Source organism: Ictalurus furcatus, chromosome 8 (assembly GCF_023375685.1).
Source record: "Ictalurus furcatus strain D&B chromosome 8, Billie_1.0, whole genome shotgun sequence".
NCBI classification, from domain to species: Eukaryota; Metazoa; Chordata; class Actinopteri; order Siluriformes; family Ictaluridae; genus Ictalurus; species Ictalurus furcatus.
Window position 1 is genome coordinate 3,796,307 of NC_071262.1, and position 12,201 is coordinate 3,808,507.

General features: G+C 41.2%; 2 protein-coding genes across 8 annotated transcripts in view; one reads left to right on the forward strand and one right to left on the reverse strand.

Annotated features, from left to right (window-relative positions):
• Window positions 1-316: 316 nt before the first annotated feature.
• Window positions 317-9,278, reverse strand: magt1 (magnesium transporter 1). The gene is made up of 10 exons (XM_053631110.1): window positions 9,142-9,278; window positions 7,578-7,747; window positions 6,000-6,117; window positions 5,542-5,682; window positions 4,342-4,482; window positions 3,964-4,053; window positions 3,765-3,828; window positions 2,721-2,795; window positions 2,482-2,572; window positions 317-1,303 (listed from the first exon to the last, which is right to left on the reverse strand). Exons 1-10 carry the CDS (start codon window positions 9,220-9,222, stop codon window positions 1,288-1,290), a joined length of 987 nt encoding a protein of 328 aa, XP_053487085.1. The 5' UTR covers window positions 9,223-9,278; the 3' UTR covers window positions 317-1,287.
• Window positions 9,279-11,660: 2,382 nt separating this feature from the next.
• Window positions 11,661-12,201, forward strand: part of thoc2 (THO complex 2) — a 61,501-nt gene continuing 60,960 nt past the window's right edge. For all 7 annotated transcript variants that reach the window (XR_008386497.1, XR_008386496.1, XM_053630331.1 and 4 more), the window contains exon 1: window positions 11,661-11,785. Coding sequence is in view for 5 of the 7 variants with exons in the window: in XM_053630331.1 (XP_053486306.1) it covers window positions 11,721-11,785 (65 nt within the window). In the remaining 2 variants the exon portion in view is untranslated. The remainder of the gene's footprint in view (window positions 11,786-12,201) is intronic.

Sequence of the window (12,201 nt, forward strand, 5' to 3'; positions counted from 1 at the left end):
CCCCTTCTGTTTTAGGCCACGCCCACTTCAGATTTAAATCTGAATCACTTGGAGCACTAACCAGACACGTAGAGTATTTTGGGCTACACCTTTCCTCTGCCATCATCAGTTTTCCTATTCATTACATTCTCATATTGAGATCAAGCACAAAACACAACCACACAACCAAACTGGTACTTAAGGCACTTTTAATGGCATGTGGCATCACCTGAGGCATTACACAGAGCAGCACCTTGATTTTTTTTTTTTTTTTTTTTTTTAGCATAGGTGTACGAGTCATTTCCTTAACAAGCGGACCGGGGCTGTGTTCCATTACTGTTTTAAACACACTTGTCCACTTCCACTTCAACACTTTAATCAGCTCAAATGAAAACCTGCTGCAGGTTTGAGGGACCGAGTTAACAACGCCGTAGACGGCTGACGTAATATAATTACTGTACCGGGTAGTCAGCGAGCCGATATGCCTCTGCGCGTGGTTCAAAAGTAACAGTCGGTACGAATCACCGTGGGAACGACACTATGCTCGCAGGTTGACGAGGCGGAAATATCCACTCGCTGTTCTATCCTATTTCCTGGCCACACGTGACAGACAGTAGGCACTTTCTGAGTCGTTAGGGAAAGTCGACAAGGGCGTATTAAAACATGAATGGAATACAGGGACATCAGAATCACAAAGATTTACGCAAACCGAACAGAGTGGTACGTTCACACACTCAGCCTCCCCCCCCCCAGACAAAAGCAACTACAGTACACTAACTAACAAACTGCTTCGTTTTGGCTTTGGAACGCTTCAAAAGGACACGAGTAGAGACACGAGGTAGCGTGGAAAACGTTGTGCTCGTCCTCGTGCGCCGTCTAACCTGGAGTTTGCACCTTTAACGTTAGAACAGGTAAATGAAGGACTGCATAGCCTGTAGAGGGTAATAATGCATTTACCAGCAAACATCACAACAATCACAATACTTCTGATCTACTGTCCAGAGCTTTCAGAGTAACAAGTCCTCAGTTGCTTTTGCTAAAAAAATGTTTAAACACACCAATCAAAAAATTCATTTGGACGTTAAAAAAAAACAAAAAGCCAACAAAAAACAACCCCAAACAAACAAACAAAAAAAACCCACCCACCCACACACACACACACAAAGAAATCAGACAGAAATTACACTACTCATTATTGTGAACCAGTAAGGCTTGTTGAACTGTAGAAGGTTCTGAGGAAAAAGGGGTTCTTCAAACGTCGACCTTCCACTGAGGATCCTGGAATTATACTCCAGGTCTGTGCTTAACTCAACTCATCAGGAAACTGCAAGAGACGGAGAAAAAGCCGCCCGTGTTAGTTGAACAACAATTCTCTACTCGGGTTTACCCATTTAAAGCCCGTCTGTATGAAATACAAAATGTCTGAAATGTTTCGAAACCTTCAAGATGATCTCGTTACGTACAGTACGAGAAATATAAACCAATCGCTGACAAATTTTGTCGTGTTATTTGAAGTGTTTTTTAAAAAATTTTATTTTATTTGTTCAATATTCATGTCTCTATTTTTGTGCGTTATTTAGAGAGTTACTTTTTGCTTCAGTTTGGATGTGCATCATTTATTTACTTGTAATATTTATTAATACTTCATACACATTAATATTTATTTCATTTTTAAAAAGTACATTTTCATGGCACAGACACTGCTGTTTATCTTTGTAACAAATTCATCAATATTTCACTTCGAGTGTCATGTGATCGATTTTAAAAGCTATCGGTTGATTAATCGGTTATCGGCAGCTACCTCGCGACTTCGACCTAAAAATAATTCAGTTGAACTTTATAAGGATCTATGAAGTCCCACGTCCTCCTGGAAAGTCTTACTCTCATGTGTGCGTCACCAATAAATGGGTGTTCTTCAGTCTTTATTTGCACGCGTTATATTCTCGGCGATTTGTTTAAGAGGAGCCAAAGCCGTCAGATATCGTGACGGATTATCGTCGTCGCTTTAACCCTGGCTAATTTAAGACGGGTTCTACCATTTGATTAGGAACGCGTGTATACTCGTGCGGTTTGCCGATCATGCAATGCATCGAATCATTCACGTAACTAAAGATTCTGATTTGTAAAGCTCACATCAAACACTGGAACCGAGGGCGGTGGGGTTATCAGTGTGATCTCTGTGACTTTGACCGTGGCACGGTTGCAGGTGCCAGCCGGGCTGGTTTGAGTATTTCAGAGCCAGAAGCTGATCTCCTGGGATTTTCACACAATACAAATCTCTAGGAGTTTACACAGAATGGTGCGAAAAACAAAACAAAAAAAAAAAACATCCAGTGAGTGGCAGTTCTGTAGTTCTTGCAGAAACTCGGCAGGATGTTTTTTGATTTTTTTTCGCACCGTTCTGTACGATTTGATGCGTTGTGCCGCTGCCACGTGATTGACCGACTGGAGAACGCATAGTGTTTCACCGCTTTCGTTATAAACAGGACGTGAAGAATCTACCTGTAAGGATATCCGTGGTATTTGGCCTTGAAGATGGACAACAGCCAGCTGAAGAAGAGTATCACAAGCCCGATTCCGGCGACACACATGACTAGATGTGAGAAATGTGCAAGGGTTAGTGCTAATGTGAAAACATCATAACACTACCTAGAAAGAAATGTATATCGCTTGCCATTAACCACTTCTCTCTTTACATTAAAACAACATCAAATGAACAAAAGCAGAATAACGCGACGTACTCTTCCTCTTCCCGATGTCCAGATCGGAAGTCGCCGCCTCGTGTAGAAGCACCATCCCGAAAGTGATGGCTGCGTCTGAACCAGAGGGTTAAGGTGTGTCCAAGAAAGTTACTGCGGTTGTATTCTCTATACATTTATATCTCAAATCGGAAATTGTGGGATTATTCCCTGCGACAGTAAAATCTGACCATTTAAAGGATTAAATGAATGCACTTGTTCCAACATCATGTACGGTGGACGCTTCACATGATCTAAGCCTGATGATAAACTTCTTTTTTTTTTTTATAATTTAACAAGGAAAAAAAAAAGAACATAATAGTTGATATGGCGAAGGTTTCATTAAGGAGTAACGCAAAGTAAAGTAACTAAAGATTGAACTCTGGAGTAACACAAAGGGAATTATGGGAATTATGTTGTGATTATAAAAATCGGAAATAAATCAAAATAACTTAGCATTTTAGCATCTTCAGAGTAGACGCCCTTTTTGCCTAGAATTTCCAGAAATTTTCTCAACCGGTTTCTTTGAGGAATTTCCCTGAGATGATTTTTAAACAGGATTAAAGGAGTTCCCGTCTACGCCAGACTCTTATCGTCTGCTTTTCGGAATATTTCGCTCCCGGTCGTCCGTTTAAAAAATTTTTTTTTTTGTAAATAAAAGGTTAGTTTTCTAATGAGAGAAGCGAATACGTCGGCACGATTATATTTTTGTCGACAACACCGATTTCACACGTTTGATCACACCTTCAGATCGAAAGGGTTTTAAGACCGTGAGAAACGTTTCAGTCGAGTGTCCACAAACTTTTGACCGGTAGTGTACATGGTTATAAATGGTTAAAAATGCAGCAATCGTTGGCAAATTGCTGTGGCATAAGAGGAATGAAGTGCTTTTGGACGTTGTATAGTATGTGCACGCTACCCATTGAACAGTTTTCTACAATAGCACCCCCCCTCCCCCCTCCCCAGGCTTTACTCCTTACTTATCGAGACTCCGCAGCATGTGTGACTAGAGCTATTTGAGAAGTGTAGTCTTAATATAATGGATACTGAACAGAAGAACGATGTGTGTCTCGGCCACAAACTGAGCTTGGCTGCTTCCGTGGATGTAACTCTGAAATAGAAAAAGGGAAACACACACACACACACACACACACACACACACAAAACACAGTCAGATTTAGATAAATAAATAAAATAGGCTTCACGCCAGTATGCTAACATTGCAGTGCTTGAACGCTGAACTCACCACTTGACCAGTGCTGGGATTTTTGTGAGCGTATGGAGGCCCTCGAATGTGGTTCCACATCTGGCCGGACGTCATGATCAAAACGAAACACTGAGGACAAAAAGAGAATATATGTTTGACTAATATTAAAAACTGTGTGGGGGGAAAAAAAACAAATCAATAAAGTCAGCAGTCGTTACTGTCATCATTACGCTGTTGTGAAATAAATAAATGATTCGTTCTGGCTGTAAGTAAGGCTTAAACAACATATTATGGGTTCTATATTACTACTGCTATAGCCTGTGGGCTCAACCCTAGCAGTAAATCGACAACTCGACGAGGTTGATACCGGAGGAACCCGTTTTACGCCGTTTACATATAAACGCGGTGAGTACTGACCAGTGCTGAAAAAGCCCAGACGTTTTTGTTGTAGAGAAACTCGAGATTATTGCGCCGCACGTACGCCAAGCTCCCAATGAGGGCCAGGAGCAAGCCCAGCATCAGCGGCCCAGCGTAGTTCGGTGGTCTGATCACCCTGATCTGTCAGGACAAACAAGCACAAACAAAAATAAAAGGTCGACCAGAGATACAGGGCCTTCCTGAATTATTGGCACCCATAACAACAGGCAAAGAAATAAGTGTAGAGTCTAGCAGAAAATCAACACCATCGTTCAAATTTTCCACTCAAACTATAGTACAGCTATTTTTTATCCCTTTTTTCTTCAAAATATGTGCTAAAATTATTAATACTCCTTAAATAAATAAAACAAACTGTCAGTCTTGAAAAACTTTCAGTCCCACTGTAGTGGGTGTGGCTCCTGTGCATGTGAGTTAAAGTGAAGTGGGTGTGGCTTCTGTGCCTGTGAGTTACAGTGAAGTGGGTGTGGCTTCTGTGCCTGTCAGTCCTAGCAAAGTGGGTGTGGCCACAGTGCCTGTGAATTACAGTGAAGTGGGTGTGGCTTCTGTGCCTGTGAGTTACAGTGAAGTGGGTGTGGCTTCTGTGCCTGTGAGTTACAGTGAAGTGGGTGTGGCTTCTGTGCCCATCAGTCCTAGCGAGGTAAGTGTGGCTTCTTTGCCTGTCAGTCCTAGAGAAGTGGGTGTGGCTTCTTTGTCTATCAGTCCTAGCGAAGTGGGTGTGGCTACAGTGCCTGTCAGTCTTACTGAAGGAGGCGTGGCTTCTTACACTTTTTACATTAAAATTGAAATGAATGCATAATACTTAATCACTCCATCACACTGAAAACAAACCGGTCCAATGTATCTTGCATACGATAAATATCCAGATTGTGCATTGTTTTGTCTTGAAAAGAGATATTTCTATTATTGTGAACATTACAATTGAATTTAAATCACAAACGCTTCATTACAAATGAAACTGATGAAGAATGAAATGTTTCCAAACACCGAAAGCACTTCTGCAAGTTCCTCTGGCGGAAAAAAACAAACCATCCAGAAAATGGCATCAAGGTAAATGTAAATGCTGCTTGGCCATTACTGGAAGCGACGCTGAGCTGAATGATAAAAGGTCTCGACATCAAATGTTGCATATGCGTATTTTTAAGAAACAGAACGACCCGATGTGTCGACGGTTTAACTTACATGAACCTCGGTTCTGTCAGCAACCCATCGAGCAAGCTGTTCAGCCGCAAAGCCTCGGACCTGCAGCTCATACGTGTCTGCGCGCTTTGGCTTCCCCTTGGCTGGGAAGTTGATGAACGTGGGGGCCGAGTTCATGTTAAGCTGGAGAAAGAGATGCGAATTACTGCAGCTGTACTTCAGACTTTCCTTAAATGAGCTGTGTTCTGACTTCTCACCAAACAATTTCAATGACGATGGCCTTTCCATGCAAACCTACTTACTTCCTGGAAAGAAAAAGTTCTACTCCACACTGTGGATTCATGTGGCTTCCCTTTTCATTACTAAAGCACACCTGACACCATAAAGAAACTATAAAACGTACAGGTTTTACCATTATAAATAGCCTGAGAATAGTGAGAGTGTAGTTTTAAAAAACAAAAACAAAAAAATACAAAAAAAACAACAACAACATGGGTTACCATTTGAAACACGTCCGCGCCTTCATCAAAATCCACCATTGCAAAGAAAATCTTGTTGGTAAATGCGCTGGAGTAGCGCCAGGAATTCGCAAGGATTTGGTATTCCTCATCTGCCTGCCTATATACACAGTGAAAGAAGAGCAGCCCATGAACCAATCGCAGTGATTTAACATAATCTACAAAAATAGCAAACTATCACACTTAACCATATGTCAAAGTAGCACACTGCTACAGGCTATATACACTAGGTGGTGTGTGTAATATAATATATACACACGTATACACACACATACATATATATATATATAATGTTTTATATATGTATATAAAATGAGTGAATGGATTCGTATGGAATTGATCCAAACAGGATCAAGGTCACAGCAAGGTCAAATGTCTGAAACAGTATTTCTTCTCTAGAGTCCACCCCGTATAGAAAATATACTCCGAAGCATATTTTAAGACTACTTGAGGCACAGGCTAGGCTTGTTTCTAGCAGAGGCGTCCCTGTGTCTATGCCATCGGTGACTGATTCTACTCGTTCATTTCCACAAAGTGTTCACGCACGTTGCGATCAGTCCCTGCGAGATTTGAACGCAGAAATGAATGCGAGATCGAGCAAACGGCGCAATGTTCGAAGGAGCTTGCGATTTTTCTAAATCGCCGCAGATCTGGGCGTCATCAGACCTCATCACAGTGCGCGTTTCACGTCGATTCACAAGCGCCGGACACTGTGTTTTGGCATTGTGTTACGATCACACACACAAAAAAAACAAACAAAAAAAAACTCTGCAAAATCCTGTACGGACTGTGTAATAATAATAATAATAATAAGTTTCTATATACAAGCACAACAATTTCCCTGCATGCTGTGTAAGAGTTTCTCTCCACAATTACTACAGTTTCTCTATATGTTTGTGAGCAGCTTAGTGTGCGTGCGATTCGATTTTTAACGACCTGATACTTCTCTGAATGCTCAGGTTGGCCTTCCTCACACTCATTATTACAGATACTGTTTACATGCCAAATCCTGAGCCCTAAGAATGGACAAAGACGTGCACAGTCATGCATCCATCCACTTCCTGTACCGCTCATCCTACACAGGGTTGAACAGGAGCTTGGAGACTATCCCAGGAAACTCAAGGCAGGGGGACACCTCGGATGGGGTGCCAACCCATCGCACAGGAAACCGGATAACCTGGAAGAACCACTACTCCACCACCACTACCACCACGTGGAGAACATGGAATCTCCGCGCACACGAGGTGGAGGCAGGACTCGAACCTCCAACCCTGGACAATAACTTGTTAGGAAATAAAACTGCCGGTAAACGAGTTTTAAGCGTCACTCTCTTTTATTTAGACTGGCTTTACACAACAACGAGCATCTGTGGATATCCGTTTCCTGTCATAACGTTAGTCTAAAATAAACCTGGAAAGTAGAAATTAACTTCCCAGTTCTTGATGAACGAGTCTACGGCTACCGAGTGATACGCAGATCAGCTGATTATGTGGCATATCGCATACATTTTGTCACAGCTAGAACCTAAAGGAAGTTCTCATCTGGTTTTCATCTCCTCACCTGCACACTCCACACTGCCTCTGAGGCTGCAGGGCCGTGAACATGATGACGACGGAGTAGTTGCGCGGAGGCGCTCGGACAAACCGCCTGAACTTGTCTCCGTTCATTCGGATCACGGCTCTCTTCGCCGTCCAGTCCATCATCTGTCCGACCTTTTCCGAGAGCAGCGTCTGTGGGGACAAATTCAGACAAATTACTAACGTTCTCCTCGTTATTATCCGTTCGGACTGCTTTCGGGGATGAAAAAAGAAAGGAGTTACGCCGCGAAAAAAGAACAAACCGTCACATTCTTCTTCCTCTTATTATTATTATTCCATATGGTATGTAGTATACCCATCAGAGCAGTGTGAGAATATGCGACCGTCAAAAAAAGCCTGCAGTTACGGATGGGAGGCGGAAAACGGTTCATTTGTTTAGCATCACTTCCTGATTCACATCTTGCCCTGAATTTCTCCACGGCACAGAGCCGTGCATTTTAAAACAGGCATCAAGATCAAAGTGTTTATCACCACACCATAGTACCAATAACTTCAATTTCAATCTAACGTCCGTCCATCCATCCATCCACCTCCTATACTGCTTTATCCTTTTCGGGGTCACGGGGAAACGTGGAGCCTATCCCAGGGAGCATGGAGCACAAGGCGGGGTACACCCTGGACAGGGTGCCAGTCCATCGCAGGGCACAATCACATACACATTCACACACTACGGACACTTTGGACACACCAATCATCCTACCATGCATGTCTTTGGACTGGGGGAGGAAACCGGAGTACCCGGAGGAAACCCTCGCAGCACGGGGAGAACATGCAAACTCCACACACACAGGGCCACGGCGGGAATCGAACCCCCGACCCTGGAGGTGTGAGGCGCATGTGCTAACGTACAATCATATAATAAGTGATGATATATCATACTGTAGTTTACTTCTCCTACACTTCTAATATATATATATATATATATATATATATATATATATATATATATATATAATCATCTGCTTACATCTTTACCACCCATGAACACACCAGCTCATTTGTTTAGCTTCACTTCCTGCCTTGCTTGCTCACCTTGATTTGTTTAAGTAGAAAGAAGAGGAAATAAAGGCTTCTTCACTTCATGTAGTAATATTAAAGGAGCATTTGAGATTGAGATTTAGACTTAGGTTTGGCTATTTATTATATATCTATTCTGTTTGTTTGTTTTTAAAGAAAAAAAGCAGGTAAACATGTGACTCAAGACATCTTCACTTACAAAGCTTAACTTCCTGTTATTATTATTATTATTATTTATTTTATTTTTTTTGCACACTAGCTAACACATCAGTGCAGACTACAGCTCTCACCCCCAAACACCACCAAAATAAGCTTATACTGCACTACAGAGAGTGCACTACACATCATCCCAGACAGGATTAAAGTAAGAGTGGAGTTTAGGGGTTTAGCTCAGCTAGCATACACAGCTACACACACAGCTAAGAGGATTAACTGACAGCACAGAGAGGTTAAACAGAGTCCCGTAAACACGCAGCGACTCCCCGCGACCACACACACGACCCACTGACCTCCTTCTTCTTCTGTCCATTTGACGGAGTTCCGTGAAAACACAAAACAAAAACCAGCGCGAGCAAAAGTTTAGGCACCATTTCCGTAGCTGCCGCGGCGGAGCACGAGCGAGCGCTCCTCCTGTACACTCCTGTAACTTTTCTATTGGACAGACCGCGCGCGTGCCACGACCTTTCAAAATAAAATGACGTTAAATCTGAATTTTATTATATTATTATATTATTATATAAAAAAACCATACATTTAAATTTTATTTTAACTTCATTTTAATGCCTATATTTGTGTTTCTGAATACGCGTTCATTACTTGATTCATTTCGATTGATTCATGTAATAATCATTATATATATATATAAAAATTAGTAAATGTACTTTATATATATGTATATATAGTATATTTACTAATTTTTATAGTTCTAGAATTTTATTAGTCTTTAGTAGTCTGTTTAAACGTTGCATTATTTCTTTATACATTTACTGCGTATGTATTTTTTTAAATCTAGATATATATATCTTTATTTTCTTATTTTCAGATTATTTATTTATTCATTGAAAATGCACATGCATTTGTGTACCTACTGTTATTTACCCTTATTTAAACCAATATTCCTTTATTTAATAATTTGCTTTTTGTTTCTTTATTTTATTATAATTTTTTTTAAAGCATCTAAATATATTGCATTTGTTTTTATAAGTAATTATAATTTGTCTATGTTTCAAGTATATATATATACACACATATATATGTATATACATATACATACATATACAAATATATGTATGTGTGTATATATATATACATACACACACACTATTGGTCAAAAGAGACACTCGACTAAAATTATTCACATGATCTTAAAAACCTTTTGATCTAAAGGTGTATGATTAAATGTTTGATATATAATTGTGCCAACATATTCATTTCTTTCACTAGAAAACTAACATTTTATTTACAAAATCTTTTTTTTTTTTTTTTAATGGTGGAGCGAAATATTCCGAAAAGCAGCCAATATGTGTCCGGTGTAGATGGGAACTCCTTTAATACTGTTCAGGGTCGCAGGGAACCTGGAGCCCACCCCAGGGATCATCGGGCACAAGGCAGGTTACACCCTGGGTGGGGTGCCAATCCATCGCAGGGCACAAATCACGTACACACTCACACACCCATTCATACATTGCGGACACTTTGGACACGCCAATCAGCCTACCATGCATATCTTTGGATTGGGGAAGGAAACAAGAGTACCCGGAGGAACCCCCACAGCAAGGGGGAAAACATGCAAACTCTGCACACACAGGGCAGCGGCAGGAATCGAACCCCCAACCCTGGAGATGTGAGGAGAATGTGCTATATATAAAAATTGTACATTTAGAAAAACCATTAATGCATTATCTTTTGATGCATTCGTATTTATTTATTTATTACAAATTAGATTTCACATACTTCTGAATTTAATAGTCCTTTGTGATGTTTTTCCTGTCTTCAGCTGTCCAGTTTGGGTGAGCCTGTGCCCATGCCATGATCATCTCAGATTCTTGTTTTTGGCTGACAGGCATGGAACCTGATGTGACCTTCTGCTTTGGCAGCTCTTCCACCTCAAGGTTTGAGGCGTTGTGTGTTTCGAGATGCTTTTCTGCTCATTATAGTTGTCAAGAGCAATTATTTGAGTTACTACATCCTTCCTGTCAGCTCGATCCAGTCTGATTATTCACCTCTGATCTCTCTCATCAACAAGCTGTTTCAGCCTGCAGTCCCTCTGTTCACTGATCTCTCTAGAGACTGTAGTGTGTATGAAAAACCTACAAGATCAGCAGTTTCTGAAATACTCAAACCAGCCCTTCTGGTACCAACAACCCTGCCGTGGTCAAAGTCACAGAGATCAGACTTTTCCATGTTTGATGTGAACATGAACTGAAGCTCTTGACCTGTATCTTCGTGATTTTATGCATTGCGCTGCTGCCACATGATTGGCTGACTGGATAACTGCATAAATTAGTAGGTGTACAGGTGTTCCTAATAAAGTGGACGGACGGTGAGTGTGTTACTCAGATAAAAACAAAGTGCAAACTCATTGCTTGGAAGATTTTAACATCTTCACCTCTGACCCTTACTAACATGTTTGGAGTGTTATATATATATATATATATATATATATATATATATATATATATATATATAATGGTTTTCAGTTGAAGGCAGATGTTTCTCAGATGTTTCTAACAACTGTTAGCTAAAACCATGAAAAGGAAGTGCTGAAGGAAGTTTCTCCTTTGTAAAATCAGACCCACACGACACCTTCGACATGTCTAGATTTGAAGAGCGGCCCCAACGACGTATTTTTCTCCTCACACATGTAACCTGACAGACTAGGCCGTCTACACTCGGATTGGCTGTTCCCACAAGCTAGCTGCTAGCTAATCAGAAACCGCGTACTTCCTACGAGACTGAACCATGAACCAATCGTAGCGCTGGAAATGACATGCGTCGGAAAACGGGTAGGGAAGCAAACAATTACACCACTTGAACCGGGGCGTCGTGCTGAACATCCGGGTAACAGTGCGGTGGTGTAGTGGGGAAGATGGCGGCGCTGATCCTCCCTACTGATTGGATCAAAAACTGGGAAAAATCCGGAAAAAATGACTTGTGAGTAGAATTTTACTCTCGAGACACGTACCGAGATATAAACAATTCCCGTTATCTGTCCGATTTAACAGTTAAAACATGGCTGCGCGAGTTAAATGTGTAAAACACACCAGTTCCTTCATTGTCGCTTCATCCAGCCGCGTTGGTTAGCCGCGTTAGCATCGCTAGCAGGATGCAATGCGGTCAGTACATGGACCTTAATGCAGATTAGCAGGCTCGGAAGCTAACTTATTAGCAAACCAGGTCGTAACTGCGTTGTATTTGCTTTTAACTAAAAAAAATAAATAAAAACCCGAACTAACGAGCATAACGTCGTGTTAGCTTCGTCTCGCGCTAGCGTTAGTAACTAACTAGCAGCTAATAATCAGGTCGAGTCATAAGATTAGTTTCAGGCGAACGCGCTGTTCTTACTCTTA